The sequence below is a fragment of the Bison bison genome, unplaced genomic scaffold, assembly GCF_000754665.1.
Source record: "Bison bison bison isolate TAMUID 2011002044 unplaced genomic scaffold, Bison_UMD1.0 scf7180017864181, whole genome shotgun sequence".
NCBI lineage: Eukaryota > Metazoa > Chordata > Mammalia > Artiodactyla > Bovidae > Bison > Bison bison.
Genome location: NW_011494753.1, coordinates 5,310,531 through 5,335,504, shown reverse-complemented (window position 1 = coordinate 5,335,504; position 24,974 = coordinate 5,310,531). Strand labels below are relative to the sequence as shown.

The 24,974-nt window shown below is 46.9% G+C and overlaps 1 protein-coding gene across 1 annotated transcript in view; it reads left to right on the top strand.

Annotated features, from left to right (window-relative positions):
- The window catches only part of TBC1D2B (TBC1 domain family, member 2B), a gene marked incomplete at its 5' end in the record, with an annotated part of 91,310 nt that overhangs the window by 55,336 nt on the left and 11,000 nt on the right, over positions 1 to 24,974 (top strand). Inside the window, 7 exons of the mRNA XM_010843404.1 lie at positions 3,181 to 3,344; positions 6,770 to 7,002; positions 7,687 to 8,082; positions 13,023 to 13,133; positions 14,469 to 14,662; positions 17,500 to 17,994; positions 20,767 to 20,884. Of these exons, the coding sequence (XP_010841706.1) occupies positions 3,181 to 3,344; positions 6,770 to 7,002; positions 7,687 to 8,082; positions 13,023 to 13,133; positions 14,469 to 14,662; positions 17,500 to 17,994; positions 20,767 to 20,884 (1,711 nt within the window). The remainder of the gene's footprint in view (positions 1 to 3,180; positions 3,345 to 6,769; positions 7,003 to 7,686; positions 8,083 to 13,022; positions 13,134 to 14,468; positions 14,663 to 17,499; positions 17,995 to 20,766; positions 20,885 to 24,974) is intronic.

Genomic DNA, 24,974 nt, shown 5'->3' with positions numbered 1-24,974 from the left:
GCCATGCTCTCCTGCAGGGGATCTTCCTGACCCAGGGATCAAACCCACATCTCCTGTGGCTCCTGCACTGCAGGTGGATTCTTTACCTCTGAGCCACCGGGGAAGCCCCGTGTATGTGTGTGTGTGGATGTGTGTATGTATATTTACACACCACATCTTCATTATCCGTTCATCTATTGAAAGGCATTTAGCAGGTTGCTTCCATGTCTTGGCTATTATTAACAGTGCTGCCGTGAGCACTGGGGTACATGTATCTTTCGAATTCGAGTTTTCATGTTTTCTGGATATATGCCCCGGGATGGGATTGCTGGATCGTATGGTCACTTTATTTGCAGTGTTTGAAGGAGCTTTCATACTGTTTCCCATAGTGGCTGCACCATTTACGTTCCTATAACAGTGAAGGAGGGCTCCTTTTTCTCCATACCCTCTGCAGCATTTGTTACCTAGAGACTTTTTGTTCATGGCCATTCTGACTGGTGTGAGGTGATACCTCATTGTGGTTTCGATTTGCATTTCTCTGATAATTAGCAGTGTTGAGCATCTTTCCATGTGCCTGTTGGCCATCTGTATGCCTTCTTTGGAGAAATGTCATATTTAGGTCTTCTGCCCATTTTTCTGTTTGTGTTATTGTTTTTAAAAATACTGAGCTGTATGAACTGTAAGCTGTTTGTATATTTTGGAAATTAATCTCTTGTCAGTTTCATTCTTTGCAAATATTTTCTCCCATTCTGTAAGTTGTCTTTTCATTTTGTGTATGGTTTCCTTTGCTGTGCAAAGCCTTTTAAGTTTAATTATGTTCCATTTGTTTATTTTTGCTTTTGTTACCATTACTCTAGGAAGCAGACCTAAAAAAACATTGCTGCAATTTATGTCACAGAGTATTCTGCTTATGTTTTCCTCTATCTCTAGAAGTTTTGATTTGAATTTTTTAAACATCTTTCATATCTCTATTTAACTGTTTAGCTTTTCTTCTAGCTTCTCAAACATGGGGAAACAGTTTTAATAACTTTTGAAATTCCTTTCTATTAATTTTATTACTTGTCATTTCTGAGTCTGTTTATTGATTTTTCTCCTGAAAATGAGTTCTATTTTCCTACTTCTTTGCAAGCCTGATAATTTTTTTTATTGAATGTCAGTATTACGAGTTTTACCTGAGTGCTGGATTTTTTGGTGTATGTGTTCCTACGTGCATGTGTCTTTTATTTATTTACTTGGTTTGGCTGTGCGGGCCTTCGTTGCTGCGTGGGCTTTCTCTGGCTGCGGCGACGGGGGCCCCTCTCTAGCTGTGGTGCGCAGGCTCCTCGTGGTGGCCTCTCTTGCTGCAGAGTGCAGGCTCTCGGCCCTCGGGCTCAGTGGTTGTGGCGCACAGGCTTTGTTGCCCCTTGGCATGTGGGATCTTCCCAGACCAGGGATCGCACCCATGTCCCCTGCCTTGGCAGGTGGATTCTTAACCACTGGACCACCAGGGAAGTCCTACATATATTCTTAAGCTTTGTTCTGGAATGTAGCTTAATTATTCAGAAACAGTTTAAAACTTCAGAAGTTCACGTTTAAGCTTTTTAGGTAATATAAGAACAGCCTTTAGCTCAGGGATAACGTCAGTAACCTTTTTCTGAGTACTCAACCTGATGCTGCAGGAGATTCCACTCTGGCTGGTGGGGCTTTACAGTATTCCTGGCTCTGTGTGAGCCTCAGGGATAGTCTCTGCTCCTGTAGCGAGTTCTTTCCCCATTTTCAAGTAACTTTTTTACACACAAGCCTGATACTACTCAGCTGGAGACCTAGGAACCCTCTGACATTTCTGTAGCCCTCTGTACAGCCTTCTCGCCGATACTATGCCCTCTGAACTCCACCTGTCTTGGGAGTCCCATCTCTGTCTTATCAGTTCATGGCAGAGCTACCCCTGCGTCCCCCTGCCAGCTCTGCGGCCTGCAAGTCTCTAGGCACTACTCTTGGACAGGGGAAGGGTCTGCCTTGTTCGTGTTCCACCGCTCAGGGGCCACTGCCCTGTGCAGCCTGATGTCGTGTCTGAAAATCATTGTTTCCTCTGTTTTGTTCAGTTTGTCAGTTGTTTCAGATGACTATAAATCTAGTTCCTCTTAGTCCATCTTTACTGGAAGTAGAAATCCCAACCTAGTTTTTAGAAGTTTTAGTGAAATAATTTTAGCATACAGGCAAGTGTAGATTGTAGTGAGTTACTACCTGGGTAGCACTACCGAACTATGTAACATTGTCATATTTCTGCTGCACTTTTAAAAGCACAAATTAAAACATTACAGATACAGTTCAAACTTTCTCTTGTCTCCACGATCTCATTCTTCTCTTGCCTTTTATGGAAGTAACCAGTATTCTCTATTTGATAATTATCATTGTTATGCAGACTTTTAAAGTTTTGCTACATATGTATGTATAATGATGTCTATTAGTAGTATTATCTTGAAGTTAAAAAAATAACATGAACCATGTCGTGCTTCTGTTTTCTTTCTTTTCTCGTTCAGCATTTAAAGAATATTTGTCCATATGTTTCATGTAATCTTAGATAGAATGTACATTTCACAAGGACCAGAATATTTGTTCACTAGCAAATCCCAAACACTTAGTGCCTGGCACGTAGTAGGCACTTACTTAGTATTTGTTGAATGAGCAGATTCACTTTGTGATGTATAGTATTTGGCTCTGTGAATGCGCTCCGGTTCATGTGTCCTCTTGTCAGTAGATGTTCGGGTCGTTTGGGTTTTGCTAATACGAGCAGCGCTGCAGTGGGTGTTGCTGCTCGTGTCTCCTTGTGCACATGTTGAAGAATTTCATGCTGAGGTGTTGGGCCTTCGGGTCAAAACCTCTTCAATTTATCTGTATGTTGCTGAATTGTTCTCCCTGGTAATAGTTCCAATTTATACGTGCCGCCAGCAGTGTATGAGAGTTCTCATTTCTCCATATCCTCACCAACATTTGCTATAATCGTATTTTAGTTTTTGCCTATCGTATATATGTGATATTTGTTGTTGCTGTTTTTCAGTCACTAAGTCGTGTCCGACTCTTTGCTACCCCATGGACTGTAGCATGTCAGGCTTCCCTGTCCTTCAGTATCTCTTGGAGTTTGCTTAAATTCATGCCCATATGTGACATTACATTTTGCTTTGCCATTTTTTAAAAAGTTAAACATTTTGTTTTTCCCCATAGAAATTCAATGTCTTCTTTCCGTCCCGGGAAAGGGCATAATGATAGTCGGAGGAGTGTGTTTTACACCAATGAAGAGTGGGAGCTTCTAGAGCCAAGCCCTAAGGAACTGGAGGAGTCCATGGTGCAGGAAGAAAGGAAGAAGCAGGCCCCTGAAGGCAACAAAGGTATGGACGTGGTCCCTGTTGTCTGCCGCTCTCGCCTCTGCCACCTGCTAACCCCTGATGCCGTGGGAGACCCTTGGTCACAGGTATTGCTGGGAGCATGAGGCCCAATGGGAGGTGTGTTCTCTCTGTGGGAAACAAAATATAAAAGCTTAAAAATGAGATGTCACAAGAAATAAATAAATGTCCTGTCCTGGGTTCTGAGACTTTTTCAGGAAATGGGAAATCCAGAAGTCATGGTGCTCTTTACGGAAATACTGATTTAAAAAAAAAAAGAAAACTTTCTATTTATAGAGATGTGTTAATGCACACAAAAGTAGAAGATGCAGTGTCATATTCCACAGCTTTGGCTTCTTTCTTCTCTGAGCTCCTGCCCCTCCTGGCATCTACCACCAGCTGGGTTATTTTAAAGTAAATTCTAGATACTAATCCACTGCATCTGTAAACATTTTAGTATGTATATCTAAGAGGTGATTCTTTAAAAGAACCATAGCTTCAGCATTAAACCTAAATACAGCTACAGTAAGTCCTGCTTGTCTTCTTCCCCAGTTGTTCTGTAATTCTTACAGTTGGCCTGAGCAAATGAGGTGCTAACAGGGCCCCCAGGTGTGTTTAGTCGTGTGTCTTTTTAGGTCTCTTTTAGGCTGAACAGCTCTCTGTTTTCTTTTTGTCTTCCATTTACCTTGCTCTGCTTGTTGAAGAAAACAGAGTCTTCATGCTGAGGAATTGCCCACATTCTGGATTTTGATGACTGTATTTCTGTAAGGTCGTGTAACAGGCTCCTCCATCCCTGTATTTGCTCATATGCTGTTTACACTGTACACAATATTTCCTGTATACACTATACACAGTATTTCCTATATATGCCGTACATAGTATTTCCTGTATACACTGGTCGCTAGAGCAGAGGCCTGCACAGATTCAGGGTTGACTCTTAATTATGACTAGAGTATATTTTGGGGTGGAGTAGGGGCTGGGGATGTTGTTTATTTCTTGCTGAATCACATCCGGAAGATGTAATATCTGGTTTTCCCTCTTTCTGTGATACGAAGGTCCACCAGGATTTAAGGTGTCAGCCTGACTCATTCATACACTTCTCCATCAGCATTTTGTTAAGCAGCCTTTCATGGTCCCACAGCCATGGACCCATTGAGGGAATATCAATGTTTTAAATGTAAAAATAGGAATACATAATTTTGAAATTCTTCCTTGTACTCGCTTCTGGCATGGGCTGGCAGGAATAGGAGGCAGAGTTTTAGGAAATCTTTACTGAGAGCACATGTTCACTAAAGGAGATATTTTTCTGTCCCCTGGAAAAGGACCACCATGACTTGCTTTGGTGGGGAGTTCACTTGTGATCTGCAGGATGGTCACATGGAAGCCTGTGGTCCAGTGTGACGTGGTGAAGATATGGCCAAGCTGAGCATGCCTTGTGACCCAGTGTGTGGCACAGCTAGGGGGGCACCCAGTAGAGGGGCTCCTTGTGAACTGGGAAAGCCTCCTGGAGGAACAGGGATTGGGGCTGGGGATTTGGATTGTTGAAGGTAAATATTGTTGGTTCTGATTTCCCCTAGAGACTCTAGGATGAACTGGAAGGATGCACAGTAGAAGACTGGAAAGGAAGAATCAGTGAAGCTTAGTGACTCGATCAAGGCACGAACTGCCAGCCCTGCTGGAGGGCAGTGCCTTCTTAGTCTCTGCTCAGCCCCTGGCCCTTTGAGAGGCAGCCCATGTGAAAGACACAGAGAGACAAAGATGGCTCTGATTTTTATCTTGTTGATTCATGGGTATTTCCTGTGAATCAGGAATCAAGCCCACCAGCTTCTTGTCCACGTTATTCATGGGAAATAAACTAATCTCCATGGGCTTCCCCGGTGGCTCAGTGGTAAAGAATCTGCCTACAATGTAGGAGATGCAGGTTTGATCCCTGGGTCAGGAAAATACCCTAGTGAAGGAAAGGACAACCCACTCCAGTATTCTTGCCTGTGAAATCCCAAGGACAAAGGAGCCTGACGGGCTACAGTCAATGGTGTCCCAAAGAGTCGGAAACAACTTAATGACTGGACAACCACAGCAGCAACAAGCTAATCTTTATACATGCAGAGAAGCCCTCTAGTCAGAAATGTATAGCTTGATGGATTTTCGCAAAGTGAACATATCCATGTAGCCAGCACTCACTGAAGAAACCGCACAGTGCCGGGGCCAGCCCCGTCCCCAGACCCCTTCGCGTCACTTTATCACCTCCCACTCCCTCCACCCCACAATCACCCTCCTGACTCCTGACATCGTAGATTTTGTTTTGCCTGCTTTCTAAATTTATATAAATGGAATCTGTGTAGTATGTACTCCTGTGTCTCCTCTTTACATTTTTAATATATATTCAAACCCACCTACACTAAAATCTGTTTGGCATCTCAGTATTTTTAAGAAAGAGAATAAAATGGATGTACAATTAAGAAAACATGATGGGGGTTTTTGTGGGGTTTTTTGTTGTTGTTTTTTCTTTTGTAGTAAATACAGATGAGCAGAAAGCAAGCAGCCAGGGATCCCTAGTGTATCTCTAAGTCCTGCCGCTAACCTTGTAGATGTCGGCCCTGTCCTCACTGAGGTGCCCAGGGGAAGGGATACCTTGTGCTCAGGATGCTGATGCTGTAGGAACTTGGAGCACCCGGGTTTTTCCCTGTCTGTTTCTGTTCTCTTTGGTCCTCAAAGTACCTGAAATTGGAAAATGGTGACGTGAACATACAGGCTTAGAACGGATCTTATGAGAAACAAACAACATTACAAAAGAATCTTAAGAGATGTATAGTACAGTTTTGTTATAAATTCCTCATTAGTACTGATGTACAGTCTAACTTTTTTTTCACCTGTCTTAACGCAAAAACTGAGCATTAAACATTAAACCTCGCCGGTGGTTTAGTGGTTCCACCACCACGGCCCAGGTTCAGTTTCTAGTCAGGGAAAACTTTCTTAGCTTCCCTGGTGGCTCAGTTGGTAAAGAGTCTGTCTGCAATGCGGGAAACCCAGGTTCGATCCCTGGGTAGGGAAGATCCCCTGGAGAAGGAAATGGCAACCCCACTCCAGTATTCTTGCCTGGAGAATTCCATGGACAGAGGAGCCTGGTGGGCTATAGTCCATGGGGTCACAAAGAGTCACAAAGAGTCAGACACAACTGAGTGACTAACACTTTCTCTTTCAATGCAAAAATTGAGCCATCGAATAGAGAAAGTTTTCCTTAAAAGTGATCGTGTGAAAGATCGTCTTTGGTTCTAAGTTTGGTTGTTATCAGGAACAAGGTAGGAGCACAGTGATGCACGCAGAACTCCTTAGACGATGATATTAATGTATTTTAATGTATTTTACTGGAATTTCTGGAAGGAAGATCGGGGCTGAACTTAAAACAAGCTTTTTTTTTTTTTTTAATGTAGGAATAACTGGCTCAGGATTTCCCTTTGATTTTGGACGTATTCCCTATAAAGGAAAGCGCCCTTTGAAAGAAATGATTGGATCATACAAAAATCGTCACAGTATTGGTGACCCTTCACCCGAGGTGCCATCGGGCAGTGGCAGCGCCAGCAAGCCGGCCTCTGAGATGCAGCTGCTTGTCCAGAACCAGCAGGAAGAGCTAGAAAGGTTAAGAAAAGACTTAGCCAGTCAGAAGGTAATTCTCCTTCCTCAACGTTTGTATCTTATCTCACATCAGCAGGCCAGGGACCGGAGGAGAAAAACCCGGCTTTCTTGTTTCTCTGACTCTGTTATTTCCCAGAAGGTGCTTTTCCCCTAAGAGTTCTGTGTTGCCATGGCCACTGACATAGGCACTGCTGCTCTGCTTGATCGTTTATTCATAGATACTTGAAATTCTGAGGAGAGTGAAGACCCTCAGAGTGAGTTGGGGAGGGTGTTGTCTGCACCTCGCCCACTCTCTTTGAGTGTAATTCCAGCCCAAGCCCTGTGAATAGTTTTAAGAGTTTCCACATCCTGTTAAACAGCAGCTTTTTTTTTTGAGCTGATCACACCTAATTATACTTAATTCCTCAGCAGATCAGTGAACTTAGAGCTCAGATGTTTTAATATGTATGAATGTTCCCTGGGAACCGTTGCTAATTGCAGTCTGGCTGTCCACCATTTCCTGCTTCCTATCATTGTTCTCTGCAGACAGCCTTTATGGAACAAATATTTTTCCTTCTCTATTTTTTGAGATCCTTCAAGAGGAAGTTGGGTATTAAGGTATTTCCATTAAATTTCTGCATTTGCTCAAACTCTAATGGTTGCTCCGTGTAGACTTGTCATGAGCTCTGCTTTTCCTCCCATCCCTGCTCCCTGATCCATCTTCCCTGGCTCCCAGGAGCTCGTGCGGCTGCTGCAGCAGACGGTGCGGTCCTCCCAGTACGACAAGTACTTCACAAGCAGCCGCCTCTGCGATGGGGTCCCACAGGACACACTGGGGCTTCTGCACCAGAAGGACGAACAGATTCTGGGCCTCACCAACCAGCTGGAGAGGTTCAACCAGGAGAAAGACAGTCTTCAGCAGGAAGTGAGGATGCTGAAGAGCAAAGTGGGCGAGCTCAGCGAGCGGCTGGGGATGCTGATGGAGACCATCCAGGCCAAGGACGAGGTCATCATGAAGCTCTCCCGGCAGCTCAGCGAGTGTGAGGGCAGCGCGTCCTCTCCCACCTGCATGCCCGGCTCTCCCGCGGCTGCCCCCGCGGGCAGGGACCAGCTGGAACTGGACTGGTTGAAAGTAAGAGCAGGGCGTGGGCTCCTGTTATGGGAACAAGAAACCCCAAATCCTCTAACAAGTCTGTCCGTTGATGGCAGGCACTCTAGAGCCCCTGGCCTTGGTGAGCTAGTTCGGCATGACAGCAGAGCAGCTGTGCCCCCTTTTTTTAAAAAAAAACAAAACAAAAAAAACAACAAGTGTCACAAGACTTCTAGTCAGAGAACTATTAGTTTCCTAAGAAGCTTCCTTGGAAAATGAAACTCTGAGTCCGTCGATGTCGCCATAGCTCAGAACAGTTTCAGATCTTCCCCCTCCCTTGCAGCTGTGACTTCTCTATTCATACACCCTTAGAGCTTCATTATTCCATGTAACCTCCTGCAGCTGTTTCTTGCCTCCTCTGTGCATGGACCACCCCTGGCACAGCTGCCTTGGCACACAGTGGAGGCCAGGTGAGGGAGCAGCGTTCCTGACAGCGGGTGTGGGCTCAGGTAGAGAAGCAGACCCTGCCTCCCAGCATACTTGGGAGAAGGGCCTGCACAGAGTCAGTTGCCCCCACGCCTAAGGCAGGAGCGTCCTGACGCCCAGGAGGGAGGGCAGAGTCTCCTCCCAGTGTGCCTCTCTGGGCTGCCCCTGGGGATGGGAGGCTGGTTCTTGACCAGAGGTGGCTCTCCCTGTCACACCTGGGGCGGTGACCAGCGGATGAGGTAGGAGGAGCACAGAGAACGCTGGGAGGCAGGGGGCAGGCAACTGCCCTGTGGAGAAACCTACCTGGCCCCAGGGGAGAGCCGAAAAGCCTTGGGCTACTGTCAGCCAGGCCACCGAGAGGGTCCCAGAAGTTTTTCTGCCATCAGCTCTCGATTTGGAGAAGTTTCAGGTGGAGAAGTGTCCCCTAGGATAGAGGCATTTGGTATAACCCAGACCCCAGCTGTCCCCACGCAGGTCTGCAACTATCAGTCCCACCAAAGTCTTCCTCACCTGGCTGCAGTTAATGTGGCACCGAGGGTATTTTGTCCCCCAAATGCGGTTTATCCTTGAAGGGCAAAGGTTTGCACGTTTGAGATGGTTCCTGAGCCTGCTTCACGCCTGGCCGTCCCTGTCATGCACCGTCAGTGGACTGGTTGACTGATAGTCATGCCTGGACCTTAGAGATAATTCTTAAATGGAAAGTAAAACTCTGGAATAATAGATGACTTTTTTGGAATATGTTTGTGGTCTCCCATGGTGACCACTTCTTAGGGACAGCCCCCAGTAGAAATGTGAGGCCAGAAGGATTTATTGGTGAGAAAAACCTAAAGGGCAACAGCAGCATCACAGCCCTCAATCTCTTTACTTTATAATTATAACTGCTACAAAAATAGCTGTGTTAAAAAAAAAAAAGGTCTTGGTTAGTGTTGCCAGTAAAAGTTGGTTTTGTGTATACATGCGAGCTAGAGTGTACCCAACCTTAAATATACATCCCTTTTTTACAGTATTTTTTGAGTCTCTTTTTATAGTCTTTTTTTACATCCCTTTTTACAGCCTGTTATTTAAGGTCAACTGAATTTTTAAATTATTAATTATTTGTATTTATTTATTTGGGTGTGCCAGGTCTTAGTTGCAGCACATGGGATCTTCAACCTTCATTGTAGCACATGGGGTTTTAGTCGCCTGCTGTGAACTCTGAATTGCAGCATGTGGGACCTGGTTCCCTGACCAGGGATTGAACCCAGGCCCTCTGCATTGGGAGGGGAGGGTCTTAGCCACTGGACCACCAGGGAAGTCCCTCAACTGAATTTTAAGTTTTCCAAGCATATCTGTTTTTGTAGTATTTAGAGAGAAGCACAAGGGTGTTTGGTTTCCAGGCTGCAGTGAGTGGTGCTCTGCAGGGGAGCACGTTTTACCAGGGAGTGGAACCGAGGTGTGTGTCTGGGGGATTCCAGATTGTTCATCTTTTGATTCTGTCATCATTATTTATCAGCCTCTCTCTTCTTTCCTGCGATTTGCTGTTCCATGAATATCTTCATACATACAGCTTTTCCTGCTTAGTACTCATTCATTCATTCAGTCAGCCAGCCAGCCAGCCATGTGGTGGGCTTTGTACTCTGCACAAAGTAGGCAGTCTCTGTCCTCCTGGAGTGCAGAGTTTAGTTTAGAAAGCACAAAAATGGAAAAAGCAGAATCACAACTGTAATAAACACCAATGAGGAAGGGGGTGTGGCCCAGTATGGTGAGGTGGTTTAGATTGAGCATGGGCTCTGAAGCCAAACTTGGCTATATTCAAACCCGGCCTTATCACTGATGACCTCTGACCTGAGGCAGGCTGGTTCACCTCTCTGCCTCAGTGTTCATCTGCGAAATGGCACTTACCTTATAGTCTTGTAAGGGTTTAAAGAGGTAGTCCATGTAAAGCCTTCACAGAACACCTGGCATCCCATAGAGTTTTATTTTAATCGTTATTTTTTTGGCTGCTTCAGGTCTTACTTGCAGCGTGCACGATCTTTCATTGCAGTGTGTGGGCTCAGCAGTTGCAGCTCGTGGCTCCAGAGAGTGGGCTCAATAGCTGTGGTGTGTGGGCTTAGTTGCCCCACGGCATGTGGGATCTTAGTTTGTTTACAAGGGTGGAACCCTCATCCTCTGTGTTGGAAGGCAGATTCCTAACCACTGGACCACCAGGGAAGTCCCCCTGCTAGAGTCTAAGTTAAGGCTGTGATCGTCATTCTAGAGAAAGAATCCTTGAGGTGCACTATCAGGACTTCCTTAGACTCAAGCACGAAGTTTAACTCAAAGACGTGTCCTGCTCCCCCAACCCACCTTGTGGTGCCCAGTCTCTGCCCATCACGGTCCACTGTATTCCTCAGTTGCCCTCTAGGTCACCTTCCTTCAGTCAGCCTGCCTTTTGGTGAGGTTTGTTCATTGTTTCCAAATACGAGAGCTTCCAGACACCAGAAGAAAGGAGAACGTCATGATTTAGATTAGAAAAGGAAGTCTGTGGACCTCATTCAGGGTCTGACAGCGGCTGTCTCCAGTCCTTGTCATGACACATGTTCTTGCTGAGACCAAGAACGTGTGATGCGGATCAGAGCTCAGGTGGGAGTTGGGGCCAATCACCCAGGCCAAGGGCCCAGCAGGCCTGGCTCCCAGACCCACACTTAGTCATCGCATGGCCTCCCTGTGACTCAGCTCTTCATTTAGGAAACGGAGATGATGAGCAGTTGCCAAAGAGTAGAGTTGTGAGGTTTAAGTGAGACTGAGGGTCTCTCCCATGCTTAGCTGCTCTGTAAGTGTTAGCGATTACAGGGACTCTGTAAGTGTTAGCGATTACAGGGACTGTGGGAACATTTTCAGTTCTTCTGTGTTTTCAAGGGAAATTGTATGCCGCCACAGTGGTTCCCAGTTTGGAGATGTGGGCATCTCTGGACACATCTCTGGGGAGGGCTGTGGTCTCTGTCCTGGGACAGCACAGAGGTCAGGGCCTTTCTTGACTGCCTGGCCTTGGACCAAGGTGCTCGGTGACCACCCTTGGACCTATCGTGACTAGCTCCTCCTGAGGTTGAGGGATCAGAGATTCCTCGGGAACTTCACACACAGTAGGGGACAAACCCATTTGCAAAAGACTGGATTTTGTAGGGAGCATTTAGAAATCACTGCCCTAATTGTCTCAAAGATTACCTTTCCCTTCCTTGGCTCCGAGTGTCAAGGGCTGAAGCTAACACACAGCATCTGCTCCTGCCAGACCTGAGCTTTTCGTTGGACCTGGTGAACTTGTCGCGAGCTTGTGACGTTCTCTTTGTTTTGCCGGTGCTGGGTCTTGGTCGCTGCGCGTGGGCCTTCTCTGGTTGTGGAGAGCGAGGGCGACTCCAGTTGAGGTGCGCGGGCTTCTCACTGTGGTGGCTTCTCCTGTTGTGGTGCGTGGGCTCTGGAGCACGCAGGCTCTCCTTGTGGCCCACAGGCTGAGTTGCTCTGTGGCATGTGGAATCTTCCCGGACCAGGGATTGAACCCATGTCCCCTGTTTTGGCAGGCAGATTCTTAACCACTGGACCACCAGGAAAGTCCTTGTGATGTTCTCTTAAAACATAAAGCAAACGTGTCAAAAGTTAACCACTGGCAAATTTAGGTGAAGGGTATATTGTGTTTATTGTACTTTTCTTCCAACTTTTCCATAAGTTTGAAATTTTTTAATGTAAAAAAAATTGAGGAACGTAATCTCTTTAAGTGCTTTATACACTGTAGGCTATAGGTATTCATTATTAAGTGTAATTCTTTAGTTAAGAACATTGTATATGTGTATAGCCTTTTCTACATAAACTGGATAAGTAAAAATGAGAATGGACAGAAAATTTGTTCAGTTTCTCTAGTTAAAAAACAAGATGAATACAAGGCATTACCTTTTGTACCGTCTCAGTGAATGTGGGTAGATAAAATATTTGCATAGATTTAGGACATAAGTCCTACTTACTTCTCCTAAGGTCAGTTGAGAAAAATCACCACCATCAAGTAAATTTATTTCCCCATCTCCTTCATTATGCAGTGGTCCCTACTTTCCTTCCCCTGCCAAGGGTGGCCATAAAGCTTAATCAGAAAGTGCCTAATAAAAAAAAAAAAAGAAAGAAAGTGCCTAATGATCATTTTCAGTTCCTTAGAACTTGGTCTAACTTAGAAAGGGCTAGCCACAGCGTCCCCGTTGGGCTTCCCTGGTAGCTCAGCTAGTAAAGAATCCACCTGCAATGTAGGAGACGCAATGTAGGTTCGATTCCTGGGTTGGGAAGATGCCCTGGAGAAGGGAATGGCTACCCACTCCAGTATTCTGGCCTGGAGAATTCCATGGACTGTATAGTCCATGGGGTTGCAAAGAGTCAGACACAACTGAGCAACTTTCACTTTCAGAAAGGGCTATTTGATTGGTAAGGGAGCAAAATATTAATTATAAAGGATAATCAACATTCAACCAGTGTGAGTTGATGAACTTTTTTCTTTCCAACAGGATAATCTACAGGGGTACAAAACCCAAAATAAATTTCTAAATAAGGAAATCTTGGAACTTGCAGCTCTACGGAGAAATGCAGAAAGAAGAGAGAGGGATCTGATGGCAAAGGTGGGTCAGTGTAGGTACATTCTGTCCTCAGGTGGGAAGTGATGTGATTCAGAAACAATTCAGAAATGGACATGCTTTCAAATCAGTTCAACCCCCATGCTTGAAGGGATGTGGTTACTGATACCAGAATATATTTAAAATGTAGTGATAGCACTGTTTAATTTCACTTTGTGATGAAGACAGTAGAAGCTCCCTGAGATGTGGGTTTTATTCACAGGTAGTGAAGTTTATAGGAAAAAAAGACACAGTTCTGAGGTCCCCCAAATTAAGATTGTTTGGATTTTTTGATTTTTGCTGTTGAGTTGTGTGAGTCAGTTCCGTATCTATAAATGGGGGTGGTGAGCATGATGCCTTCTCTGAATCTGATAGGGTTGGTGTGAGAGTCAGATGTGACTATGCTGATAACTCAGTTGGTAAAGAATCCGCCTGCAATGCAGGAGACCCCAGTTCAGTTCCTGAGCCAGGAAGATCTGCTGGAGAAGGGATAGGCTACCCACTCCAGTATTCTTGGGCTTCCCTTGTGGCTCAGCTGGTAAAGAATCTGCCAGCAGTGCGGGTTTGATGCAAACCCATGTTTGATCCCTGGGTTGGGAAGATCTCCTGGAGAAGGGAAAGGCTACCCACTGCAGGATTCTGGCCTGGAGAATTCCATGCAATGTATAGGCCATGGGGTCGCAAAGAGTAGGACACGACTGAGCGACTTTCACTTTCACTTCACTTTCAAAGAGGGCTTTGCGAAGTGTACAGACATCACAGATATTCCAGTGATAATCAAATGAAATTCAGTGACACTGTGTCAGCAGCTATTAAATGCCTCATATACCTTTTGAACAGTCCTCAGAGCATCTTCCCAGACCTTGTTCCTGCATGTTTTCAAGGGATGTGTTGATTTGTCTGAAAAGGTAGCAGATGGGAGCTGGTGCTGGGTCACAGCATCCTAGGAAAGTATTGAAATACCATAAGGTGGCTGCCTGGGGCCTGTGTGCCAAGCTGTGCTCAGCTGGACCTCAGTAATGAGTGTGTGGCCTGGTTTCTGCCGTTCACCTCAACGCTGTCCAGAACTCGTGTGTTGACACACAGAAGCCTTATTACCAGTACTTCTCTGCTTATTACTTTATTACCAGTACTTCCCCCAGAGGGAAGAGGGGGCCCAGTGGACCGTTTAGATAAGACAAGTGGCCTGTGGCATAAATTCATCTCTGCCTGGGATATAGTCCCTCTCTGGCTCACTTCCTGGTGGTTCTGGGCTTGTCATTCGTTGATTGCTTGAGGTACTTGAGGATTGCTCTTCCCGTGTGTCTGTCTGGATGGAGGTAACTATCACATTCTCTGCAGTATTCTAGCCTGGAAGCCAAGCTCTGCCAGATAGAAAGCAAATACTTGATACTGCTCCAAGAAATGAAGACCCCAGTTTGCTCAGAAGAACAGGGGCCTGCTCGGGATGTCATAGCCCAGCTGCTGGAGGACGCTCTGCAGGTTGAGAGTCCAGAGCATCCAGAGCAAGCGTTCATTAAACCTCATCTTGTCAGGTAAAGGAGCTCACGACTGCTGGGGGTGGGGGGGGGACCCATTTCTCAAGCCCCCCTTTAACCACAGTGGCCACTCGCCAAGAACTTTACACAGTTCTCTATGTCCCCTTCGATGCTCATAACAAGGACTGTCAGGTAAGCTCATCAATCTTGCTGTCATAATCAAGTAACAGAGCTGGGATTCAGCCCAGGTCTTTTGATTTCAAGACTTTTCTTGCATGTACCGTGCCACTGTGGATGCTTGCCAGTCTTGCTATAAGAGGAGCCAGTCCTCCGAGGAGTAGAATCTTCTCCAGAGACCCATGGGTACAGCTGCACTCCTGGGGAGTTTGAAAGCAAAGGAGCCCCTAAGTGGGTAACTGGGCCTTCTCTGTAAGGGAAGCACACTTGGGTAACCTGATCCAGTGGTTCAGAACTCACTGAGGGTCTGATGCAAGCCATGGACACGCTTGGCCCCAAAATGCGGTTGGACACACACACAGTATTGCATATGTTTTTCAGAAAATCACGGAGTCTGGCAGCCTGTAAAGTATCTTGGATTAAGAACCTTCATATCCTAGTTTCTAAAAAATGAGATTCATGAAACATTGGCAGGAGGAGAAGTCTGTGAATGCGCTCAGTCCAGTCTCCTCCTGTTTCCGCCCCCACTGTGCGTGGCTTCTCCTGCCCCGCCCTGGTCCCACGGGAAGCCCTGCCTCAGCCTGACCCGCCCTTTCCCTTCTCTGTGCCTACAGCACTGGCCTGCCTTGTCCGTGCTACTCAGATGACAGGTAAAAAATATGCTATCGGAATGCAACCAGTGCCGTCGTCACAAAACTTCTACTGAGGTCTGTGTGCCAGGAGCTGTGCCACTGCTCATGTTTGACACTCAGTGAGGAGGGTGTTTATATCCTCAGCAAATGCAGACGCTGGGGTCAGGGAGGGGATGTGTGACTCGCCCAGGTCACACAGCCAGGGAGTGGCGAGGACAGGACCCCAGTCTGGCCAGCCGGGTTCCCCACGCGTGCACTCCTGCTGTGTTCCAGGAGCGAGGTGGAGGGACAGACTCCCGTGAGGGCAGAGCCCAGCTGTCTGCCCCCGGGCACCACGTCGTCTTCCTTCACATGTTTGACTTTACTGTTTACGTTGTATGTTTTCAAACTTTATGTATAAGTAGAATGATAACTGTGTATGTTGAGTTACTTTTAACTTTTCATTACGGAATTTCAAAGTAGTAGCATCATATGACACCCCCGTATGTAAGTGTAACCCAATAATTTAACAATTAACATTTTGCCAATCTTGTTTCTTCTTATCTTTCCCCTCTGAAACTTTTTTCCTGATATATTTTAAAGCAAGTACCAGGCATGTCATTTGCACTTTCAGCACTTCAATATGTACCTCTAATTGAAGACACTTTTTAATATGCTAATCCTACCATATTCATACCTTTTTGTGACTTATTTCTTTCAACATTGTTTTCTGAAATTATACAGATGGATTTATATAGCTCCTGAGCAACTTTTTTATCTGCCTTACACAGCTTCATTGTATATCACTTTTTTATTCCTCCATCTCATGGTAGACACTTTAAGAGTAGTTCCCTTTTTTCTTTTTACAAACTGTGATACAGTAGACATCGTGGTGTGTGTATCCACGTGTCCATGTGTTGGTGTGAGAGTTTCTCCATGTTGGATATGCTTATCTTCAGCTCTGCTGGATCCGATTTTCAGAGTGCTCCTACAGGTTTACAGACTCAGCAGCAGTGTGTGAAAGGCCTCCTTTTGGTTTCCCGTGACTGCCATCACCATCAGTGTTTTAAGTTGCTAAGTTTGTGATACATATTTACTGTCTAACGGTTCTGTAGGTCAGCAGTCCAGCATGGTCTTACTGGATGAAATCAGGGTATCAGTGGGGCTGCATTCCTTCCTGGAGGTTCTGGGAGACAGTTTGTGTCCTTGCTTACTCAGGTTGTTGGAAGGATACAGTTCCTTCTGGTTGTAGGGCTAGGTCTCTGTTTCCTTGCTGGTCATCAGGTGTGGCCATTTCCAGCTCCTCGAGGCCACCTGTTTTCCTTGGCTTGTGGCCACTTTCTGATGTCTTCAAAGCCAGAGACCGTGGGTCCAAGCCCTCTCCCACGTCACGTCCCCCTGACTCTTCGTCCATTGTCACATCTCTCTGGTCCACTCTCCTACCTTCCTCTTCCTTGAAGGGCTCCTGTGATTACTGTGGTCCCACCTGGGACACCCCGGATCACCTCCCTGTCTTAAGTGCCATAGCTGAAATTCCACATACGCTCTACCTCTTGCCACGTAATGTGACATATTCACAGATTCCAGGGACGTCTTTGGGGGCCATTATTCTGCCTACCACAGCCTTCATTCTTTTTCATCCCTAGTATCCTATCCTCCTAATGTAGTGTTTTCTCCTTTGTCTTTCTACTTTTTAAAACGGTATTTTTTGAGCATAAGTGTTATGCATGTGTATATGTATGCTATATAAATATACATGCACATGTATTAATATATTAATGTAGCCAAATTTATCAGCCTTGTGTTTGCAGTCTTGCTTGTATTTTCTGTGCCTTTTACATTGAGTGCTTTGACCATCTAGAATTGAATTTTTTTTTTCCCGTGTAGTATCAAGAAGGGATCTAAAGCAGTTTTTTTCTATACAGATAGCCAGTTATTCTCACCCTGTTTATTGAGAAGTTAATTATTTTCTCACTGAATTGAAATGCCTGATCATATATCACAGTGCCATTTGAATATGAGTAGATTTCTAGGTTCTTTTTCATGTTTCACTGACCTTTTGCCAGATTGCATCATTTAACTTCTCGTTTTGTTTTTTCTCACCAGTGAATACGACATTTATGGGTTTAAGACTGTCCCAGAGGATGACGAGGAAGAGAAGTTGGTCGCCAGAGTCCGGGCGTTGGACCTGAAGACCCTGCACCTCACAGAAAACCAGGAGGTGTCCACTGGGGTCAAGTGGGAGAACCACTTTGCGAGCACAGTGAACAGGGAGATGGCGTGTTCCCCGGAGTTAAAGAACCTGGTCCGTGCGGGCATCCCCCACGAGCACCGTTCCAAGGTGTGGAAGTGGTGTGTAGACCGTCACATCAAGAAGTTCAAGGACAGCACTCAGCCCGGTTACTTCCAGACTTTGCTTCAGAAGGCGCTGGAGAAACAGAACCCGGCCTCCAAGCAGATCGAGCTGGACCTGCTGCGGACTCTGCCCAACAACAAGCATTACTCGTGCCCCACCTCGGAAGGCATACAGAAGCTGCGCAACGTCCTTCTTGCCTTCTCCTGGCGGAATCCAGACATTGGCTACTGCCAGGGTCTCAACAGGTGGGTCCCCAGCCCATGGAGGGCTCCTCCTCGTTCTTAAGATAACTTGTAGCTCCACGGACTGCCTGATAGCCCCCTTGCCTTCCCCGTGAGCCAAGAAAACCCAGTCTTTTAAGGGAAAGAAGTATTAATAGCTGCAGTAAGCTAATTTTAATTATGCCCCATCACCAATTCTAGAATAATTGAGAAAAACAAGCATGCTTTCAAAAAGTCTTAAGACACTAAACTGTTTGAAACAACTGGGTTTCTCATTTAGATTTCCTTGCTGCTGTCCTCACACTCAGGTTTTGATCTGCAGTTTGTGTTCATTCATTTAAAATGCATGATGTGACATCAAGGGCACTCCCTGTTTATACAGGATCTTTGTCAGTCATGAGGTTGTCCCAAACAATTTTGCAGCTGGTCAAAACGTAGCCCTTGAAGAGCCCAAACATGTTTTATTTTGGACTAGCGTCTTCTGCAGGTCTGGCATGCTTCCCTGCTTCCACAGGCAAAGGACACTGAAAAGCCTCTCACCTTCTCTGAACAGTCCAGGCTCCTCATTCCGAGCTGAGCTGCCCTGGCATGAAGCCACGGGAGGCACTGAGGTCTGTGCTCTGAGAAGCTGCTCCTGTCGCTGGACTGTGACGCTAGTGGCTGCTTTTTGCCTCTGTCTGTCTCTTACCTAGCTGGCTCACTCCTGCCGCTTCTACTTGCTGCTGTCAGTAGAGTCCATTTGTATCCCTCCCAAAGTAGATAATCCACTAGATCATTGTGGATTATGTTCATGTTATGTTTGTATTTGATAGCAGTATGAACAAAGAATGAAGAAGCCCCATGTGTGATCTTTAGCAGTTCTCCTGTAAGTCAAGTGCATGCATTGCGTTTTGAATGCTGACATTTATTCTAGCAGCTCTTGGGCCTTTTTTAATCCTCATCCATGCTGGATACAGACCTCTGGATACGGACTGTCTTTTGCATCTGAGATGAGAGCATTGCAGGAAGAAGAGCTTTTAAGCTGGAATGTTAGTTGGTTAAGACCTGAAACCAGTGGTTTCCAGGAAGTCATTGTTTCTGTGCTGGTCAGGCTAGGGTCCCCTTTCTGTGCCCTGAAGGTAAGAGGGACTTCAACTGCTCCTCAATGGTCCCCTTATAAAAAAAAAAAAAAGGCTGTAAATAAAATATTGCCTAACAAAGCAGCCTTGTTTTGCTTAAATGGACAGTTCACATTGCATACTCAGTCTAAAAATTCCTGAAAGCTAAAACCTTCTGAAACTCAAGGGATCTTGGTGAGGACTTGAGCATGCCTGTTAGGGGTGCAATAGCACCCCATTTATCTGACACTGGTATAGAATCAGCTCTTCCCCACTTTAGGACACCTTCCAGCTTTAATTTAGACTTTCTCTGCACCATCACCATTGGGACTTCTAACCATTTTACTGGATTTTTTTCCATCCACATTATTTTGTACACACATTCTGAGAACCCAGAACTTTAGCAGAACACTAGCCTTTTCTACGGAGAAGGCAATGGCACCCCACTCCAGTACTCTTGCCTGGAAAATCCCATGGACGGAAGAGCCTGGTGGGCTGCAGTCCATGGGGTCGAGAAGAGTCGAACACAACTGAGTGACTTCACTTTCACTTTTCACTTTTATGCATTGGAGAAGGAAATGGCAACCCACTCCAGTGTTCTTGCCTGGAGAATCCCAAGGACGAGAATCCCAGGGGGAGCCTGGTGGGTTACCGTCTATGGGGTCGCACAGAGTCGGACACGAGTGAAGCGACTTAGCAGCAGTAGCAGCAGCAGCCTTTTCTAAGTGATTCTCACCTACCATCGTGAACATCAGTTAGCTTAAAGTGATGTCTTCGAAGGCTCTGTGGATCTCAGTCTCTCTGCCCCTTCTCGTGACATCCTCAGGTGCTGAGCTCATCCTGTTTCTCCCTCCTTACCCATCTCTACTCGTTGTAACCTTTCTACTCTCCATCCCATTCATGCTGACTCAAGGCGTCCCCTTCCCAATTTTTTTTTTTAACCTCTTAATTTGAGATTTCATTATAATTTTATCCAAGGAAGAAAACAAAAACAAATTCTAAGAAATGACTTCAGGTCTCTCCCTTAAGTGATGCACAAGCAGAAGTTCTCGGGTGTGTAGAGAAGGGCTTTTCCGTTGCCTTTTCCTTCCCATCCTTCTGTCCCGAATGCCTGCTCAGAGCCAGACCTGATGAAGTTACTGGGTGAGTAACCTCTCGGTGGTGACAGTGACCCAGGTTTCCACTCTTGAGTGACGGAACAGCTGATACACACAGCCCCCTTTCCCGCCCCACGTGGATGCCGTGTTTTGAGAAAGCCCCCAGGATGGTTCATTTGCGTGAAGCCCCATTTCAAGTAGATTGGTATCAAGAAAGTTGTTTTTAAACCATCGTATGTTCTTTCTCTCTTGTATTCACCCCTCAATTTTTTGTGCGTAAAAGGATTAGTTGGAACTTAAACAAAAAACTCAAAGAATTAGCTGCATTAGCAAAATCTTATCATGAAAAACATTAAAAATCAGGCCGACATCATTGGGAAATAATTTCATCATCTTTAAACAAAAACCAAACGAAAGGGAAGGTGGATGTGGCTTTGCTTTTCAAACTAGGAAATGCTTCCCTTGCCACAAGATACTTAACTCATTGTTATTTCCTGGAGAATAGCAGCTGCATGGGTGTGAGAGAGGCCTCTGTGAGGACGGGCTGTGCTGCCTGGGTCTGGGCCGGGCTGGCGCTCACCTTGTTCTGCGTTTGCTTGCAGACTGGTGGCCGTGGCCCTCCTGTACCTGGAACAAGAAGATGCCTTCTGGTGTCTAGTCACCATAGTGGAAGTTTTCATGCCTCGGGACTATTACACAAAGACTCTTCTAGGATCCCAGGTACTCTAAAAATATTGTGCTTCAGTCAGCAGCTTGTAGAATTAGAGCTGAAATGTGACCTGAATTAAGCGTTGATCGGGGAGGCTCCATGGGCGTGACAAGGTGCACACGGAGGCCGCCCCCTCACCCGCCCCCGCACCCGCCCCCGCTCCCCCAGACTGGGCCAGGCTGCTCACAAGCCAATGAGTGCCTGGTCGGGCTCACTCAGTGCCCTGGAAGCCATCAGATCTGCTCTGTGGTCACTGCTCAGCACTGTCTCCCCTGGACTCTGCCTGGCTGGCAAAGCCATAGTTCAGGGGTGCCTGGGGAGCCTGGGTGTGTTAGCTCTGGTTCTCCAAGAGGCAGAGGCCGAGGCAGAAGCAGACGTGCCAGAGACTACTGAGGGGAAAACCCACGAAGGATCAAGGGGAGGGACTGGGGAAGGCCAGGAGAACCCCCAGACCAGCGAAAAGAGGGAGGTTTGGATGGCGGGGAAGACCCCAGCCTGCTGTACAGTTCTCAGAAAGCTTTGGTCAGGCCAGTGTGGAGTCCTCGAGCCAAGGTCACCTGTTAAAGTGCACACAAGACCCGCCTGCATCCGTGCCCCTGCCCTGCTCACTCACTGGCCGGAAGCAGCAGGGACAACACATCTCCTGTGAACAATGTCGTGATGGATCCAGAGGGACAGCGCTGGGGCCATGAGCACTGCCCGCAGCAGGAGGTCTGAACAGCACAGTTCCTGCCCACTGCTCCTGGAATCTGAAGCCAGGGGCTGGTAGGATGATGTGGGCTGGGAGGGCCAGGGGCTCTGGTCCCACTTGTGACTTCCCACCTCAGGACCAGACCCTTGGCCCTTGCAGCCCAGGGCATCTCTTCCTGTGCTGGACTGGGGCTTCTGCTGTTGTTGGCTTCTGGATGGACTTTCTCTGCTCCCCAGCAGGCAGCCCTCCTCCTCCTGTGTCTGACCTGTGTCCATTCCTCTTCCCTGAGAGCTCTGTGTCTCCTGACTGCAGCTGGGCCTGTGGGCTGTCACATCCTTGTCTCAAGCCTCGTGCTGGTAGTTGGTCTGCTTGCTCACGGCCGCTCCCTGCCCTTCCCTGCTCTTCTCTGTTCCTACAGCTGGTCCACAGGCTCGGGCCATCTCCCAGCCCCTGCGTGGCCAGCAGAGGCACGTGGGGAGCCTGGAGGAGGGCAGAGAGCTGAGGGCCGTTCTCCCCTCTCTGTCTCGGGCACTTCCTGCCGGTGACTCTGTCTCCTCCATGGCACCAGCTCCTGTCTGTGCCACTGGGGTTCCCCCTGCTCCAGGCTAGGGGTGGCTTCCTGCCCTGGCCTCTGGGCCACCTCACCATCAACTATTTGGGTTCTCGCCCTCTCTGTTACCAATGTGACCACTGCCCTGGGAAAATCCCTGTTGTAAATGTTTCATGTGGTTTCTGTTGGCCTGGTTGGGCCCTGTGTTTTACTTTCTATTTTCATTTCTGTCTTGGGAGGGATCCCCCTTGTTGTCTTCTGTTAGCACCTCCACTGCTCCCTCATCCATAGACCCCAGGCCAGGAATTGGGTCAGCCCACACTCCCCCTTCCTGTCCCTCTGTGCCCCTGGAGTTGCTGTTTCTGATCACTGCCACCTGCCAGGTGGCTCAGATCTGTTCCCTTGTCCTCTCACCACTGTTAGGTCACTGTCCCCTCTCCTGCATCATTGCAGGTACTCCTCTCCTCCCTTTCTGCCTTTACCCACCCATCCTTCCATCTGTTTCACTCACGGATTCAGACACGACCTCCCTGTACTGGGCCCAGGCCTCTCACAGCCTTCCTCAGACTCTTTACCATCTGAGCCACCAGGGAAGCCCAATAGGTGCTCGCTGAAGTTAGGTAATACAGAAATGCATATTAAGAGGGAAATGAAAAGACACCTGTTACCCTACCAACTTGAGAACCACAGTTAGCGTTTTGATATATTTCCTTTTGACTTTTCCCCAGTACATTCAAGTATCCAGATTGACAGCTGATTATCCTGGCTGGTTCACATTCACATGATAGCCTGAGCATTTTCTCATGATGTTATCTAGTTTTCAATGTCATATTTGGTAATATTCCATCGGTTGATTGGACATGAGGTGTTGAACCATTTTTCTGTAACGGATGTTGTGTAAGGCCACTCTTCAAATGGGGATAGCCTTGTGTGTGCGGTCAGCCCCAGTGCCGTGCCTTGCAGCTCACCGTCAGCTGCCTCCTGCCAGAGCTGAGTGCTGAGCCCCTTCACGCTGCACGCGGTCCAGACACTCAGCAGCTTCTCCATCTGTCCCTTCAGCTGAGTGTACATTGAGCGCCAGGACCTCACTAGACGCTGGGGACACAGAGATGAATATAGTCATTCCACGTCCTCTTGAGCTCAGAGAGCTGAACAGAGGCCTGAGCAGGCGTCCCCTGGCAGCCTTCCCCATACCAGCCCTCTGCCAAGCCCCAGGCAGCCTCAAGAACAGGGCACCATCTGTCACCTACCTGGCAGGAAAGGCATGTGCCTGGGTCTTCTCCCACTTCAAGGCCAGCTGACTGGTCCCTTCCTCTCAGGCACTTTCACCCCAGTCCTTCTAGGCAGAGGGCATCACATCTCCATCACTTGGCCCAATAGTCAGCTGTTGTCTCCCTTGGCTGTTTACAGCCTCTTAAAGGCAGTGTGTATGCATGTGAATGGCGCTACTGGTAAAGAACCCGCCTGCCAGCGCAGGAGACTTAAGAGACGCAGGTTTGATCCCTGGGTCAGGAAGCTCCCCTGGAGGGGGCACTGCAGCCCACTCCCGTATTCTTGCCTGGAGAATCCCAAGGACAGAGGAGCCTGGCGGGCTACAGTCCATGATGTCACAGAGTCAGACATGACTGAACGACTTAGTATGCATGCAAAGGTAGCACCTGCTCCTATTGTTTCTCATCCCCAGCACTGGCCAGTGCCAAGTGTGAAGTGTGTGCAGATTCGTAGTTGTTGTTTATATGCTGAGGGATGGAATATTATCAGCAGAAATACCATCACTAGTGAGTGATGCTGACCTTCCTGTGGGAGGGTCTGGGCTTCCAGGGAAACTGACAAAAGAGGACGGATGCCCAGGTATGGCTTGTCACGGCTATCGCGCACGCACCCATAAGATGTTTTGACAACTTGCTTTTCAGTAGCTGGTCCACCTATCAGAATCTTACAGCAGTGGGGAATAGATGTAGGTGAGAAGGTGATACTTTTTGCATACCATGAGATGGTTTTATAACTACGTATGTGCTTTTGTTTAAGTCTTCTAAGAAAAATTAATTATAATTCATTTCAGCTAATTCAGGTCTTTGAAATTTTGTCTCTTCTAGCCAAAATGCAAACTGGACAAAAATGTATGTTTCCAACCATGATTCCTGCATTTTATCCTTTGTATACCCTAAGGTGACTTTACAATGCTTTAGAATCATTTCTGTAGTAAATAATGTTTTATAAGTTACTTTGCCTTTAATATTTTTACATTTCAACCAGTGATACTTAACCTGTGTAACATTCTTTAAAAAAAAATTTTTTTTTTTACTGTAATGACTTCTATATTTAAAAAGAAAAAAAAAAAAGCCTTCCCATAAGAGTAAACAATTGAGTTTTTCAAAGTTTTAGGTTCTCCTTAAAAAAAGGATATTTTAAAATGTCATTTTTTATCATTGATCTAGATTGTTTCTAGTTGTTTTAGTATCTCAGTCATCCCAAGAATTCCCACACCTTCTACCTTGACTGATAACGCAGGTGAAAGTTTGGCGGGTTTTCCGGGATCCATTCCTAGGAGCAGGCTTGCTGCAGGGTGTCTTCCTGTCTCCTGGGTGTTGCCGGATTGCTCTCCCAGGGGGTTGCACCAGTTCACACTCCCATCTCAGTATGCCAGGGCACGCTAATGAGGCCGACATTTCCTGCGCAGCTGCCCTGTTCCTGGACAGCCTGGTTGTGGCCCGCTGTGCATGGTCGCTTGCTCTCTTGTGCGGGTCTGTTTCTTCTTTGATGCTTCACTGCTTGCTGGTGGAGCGGTGACCTCACTGCACCCAGGCCATGGAGCCTCGGCCCGGATCTCTGGTGAGCTGCAGTTGTCCTGCTCAAGATG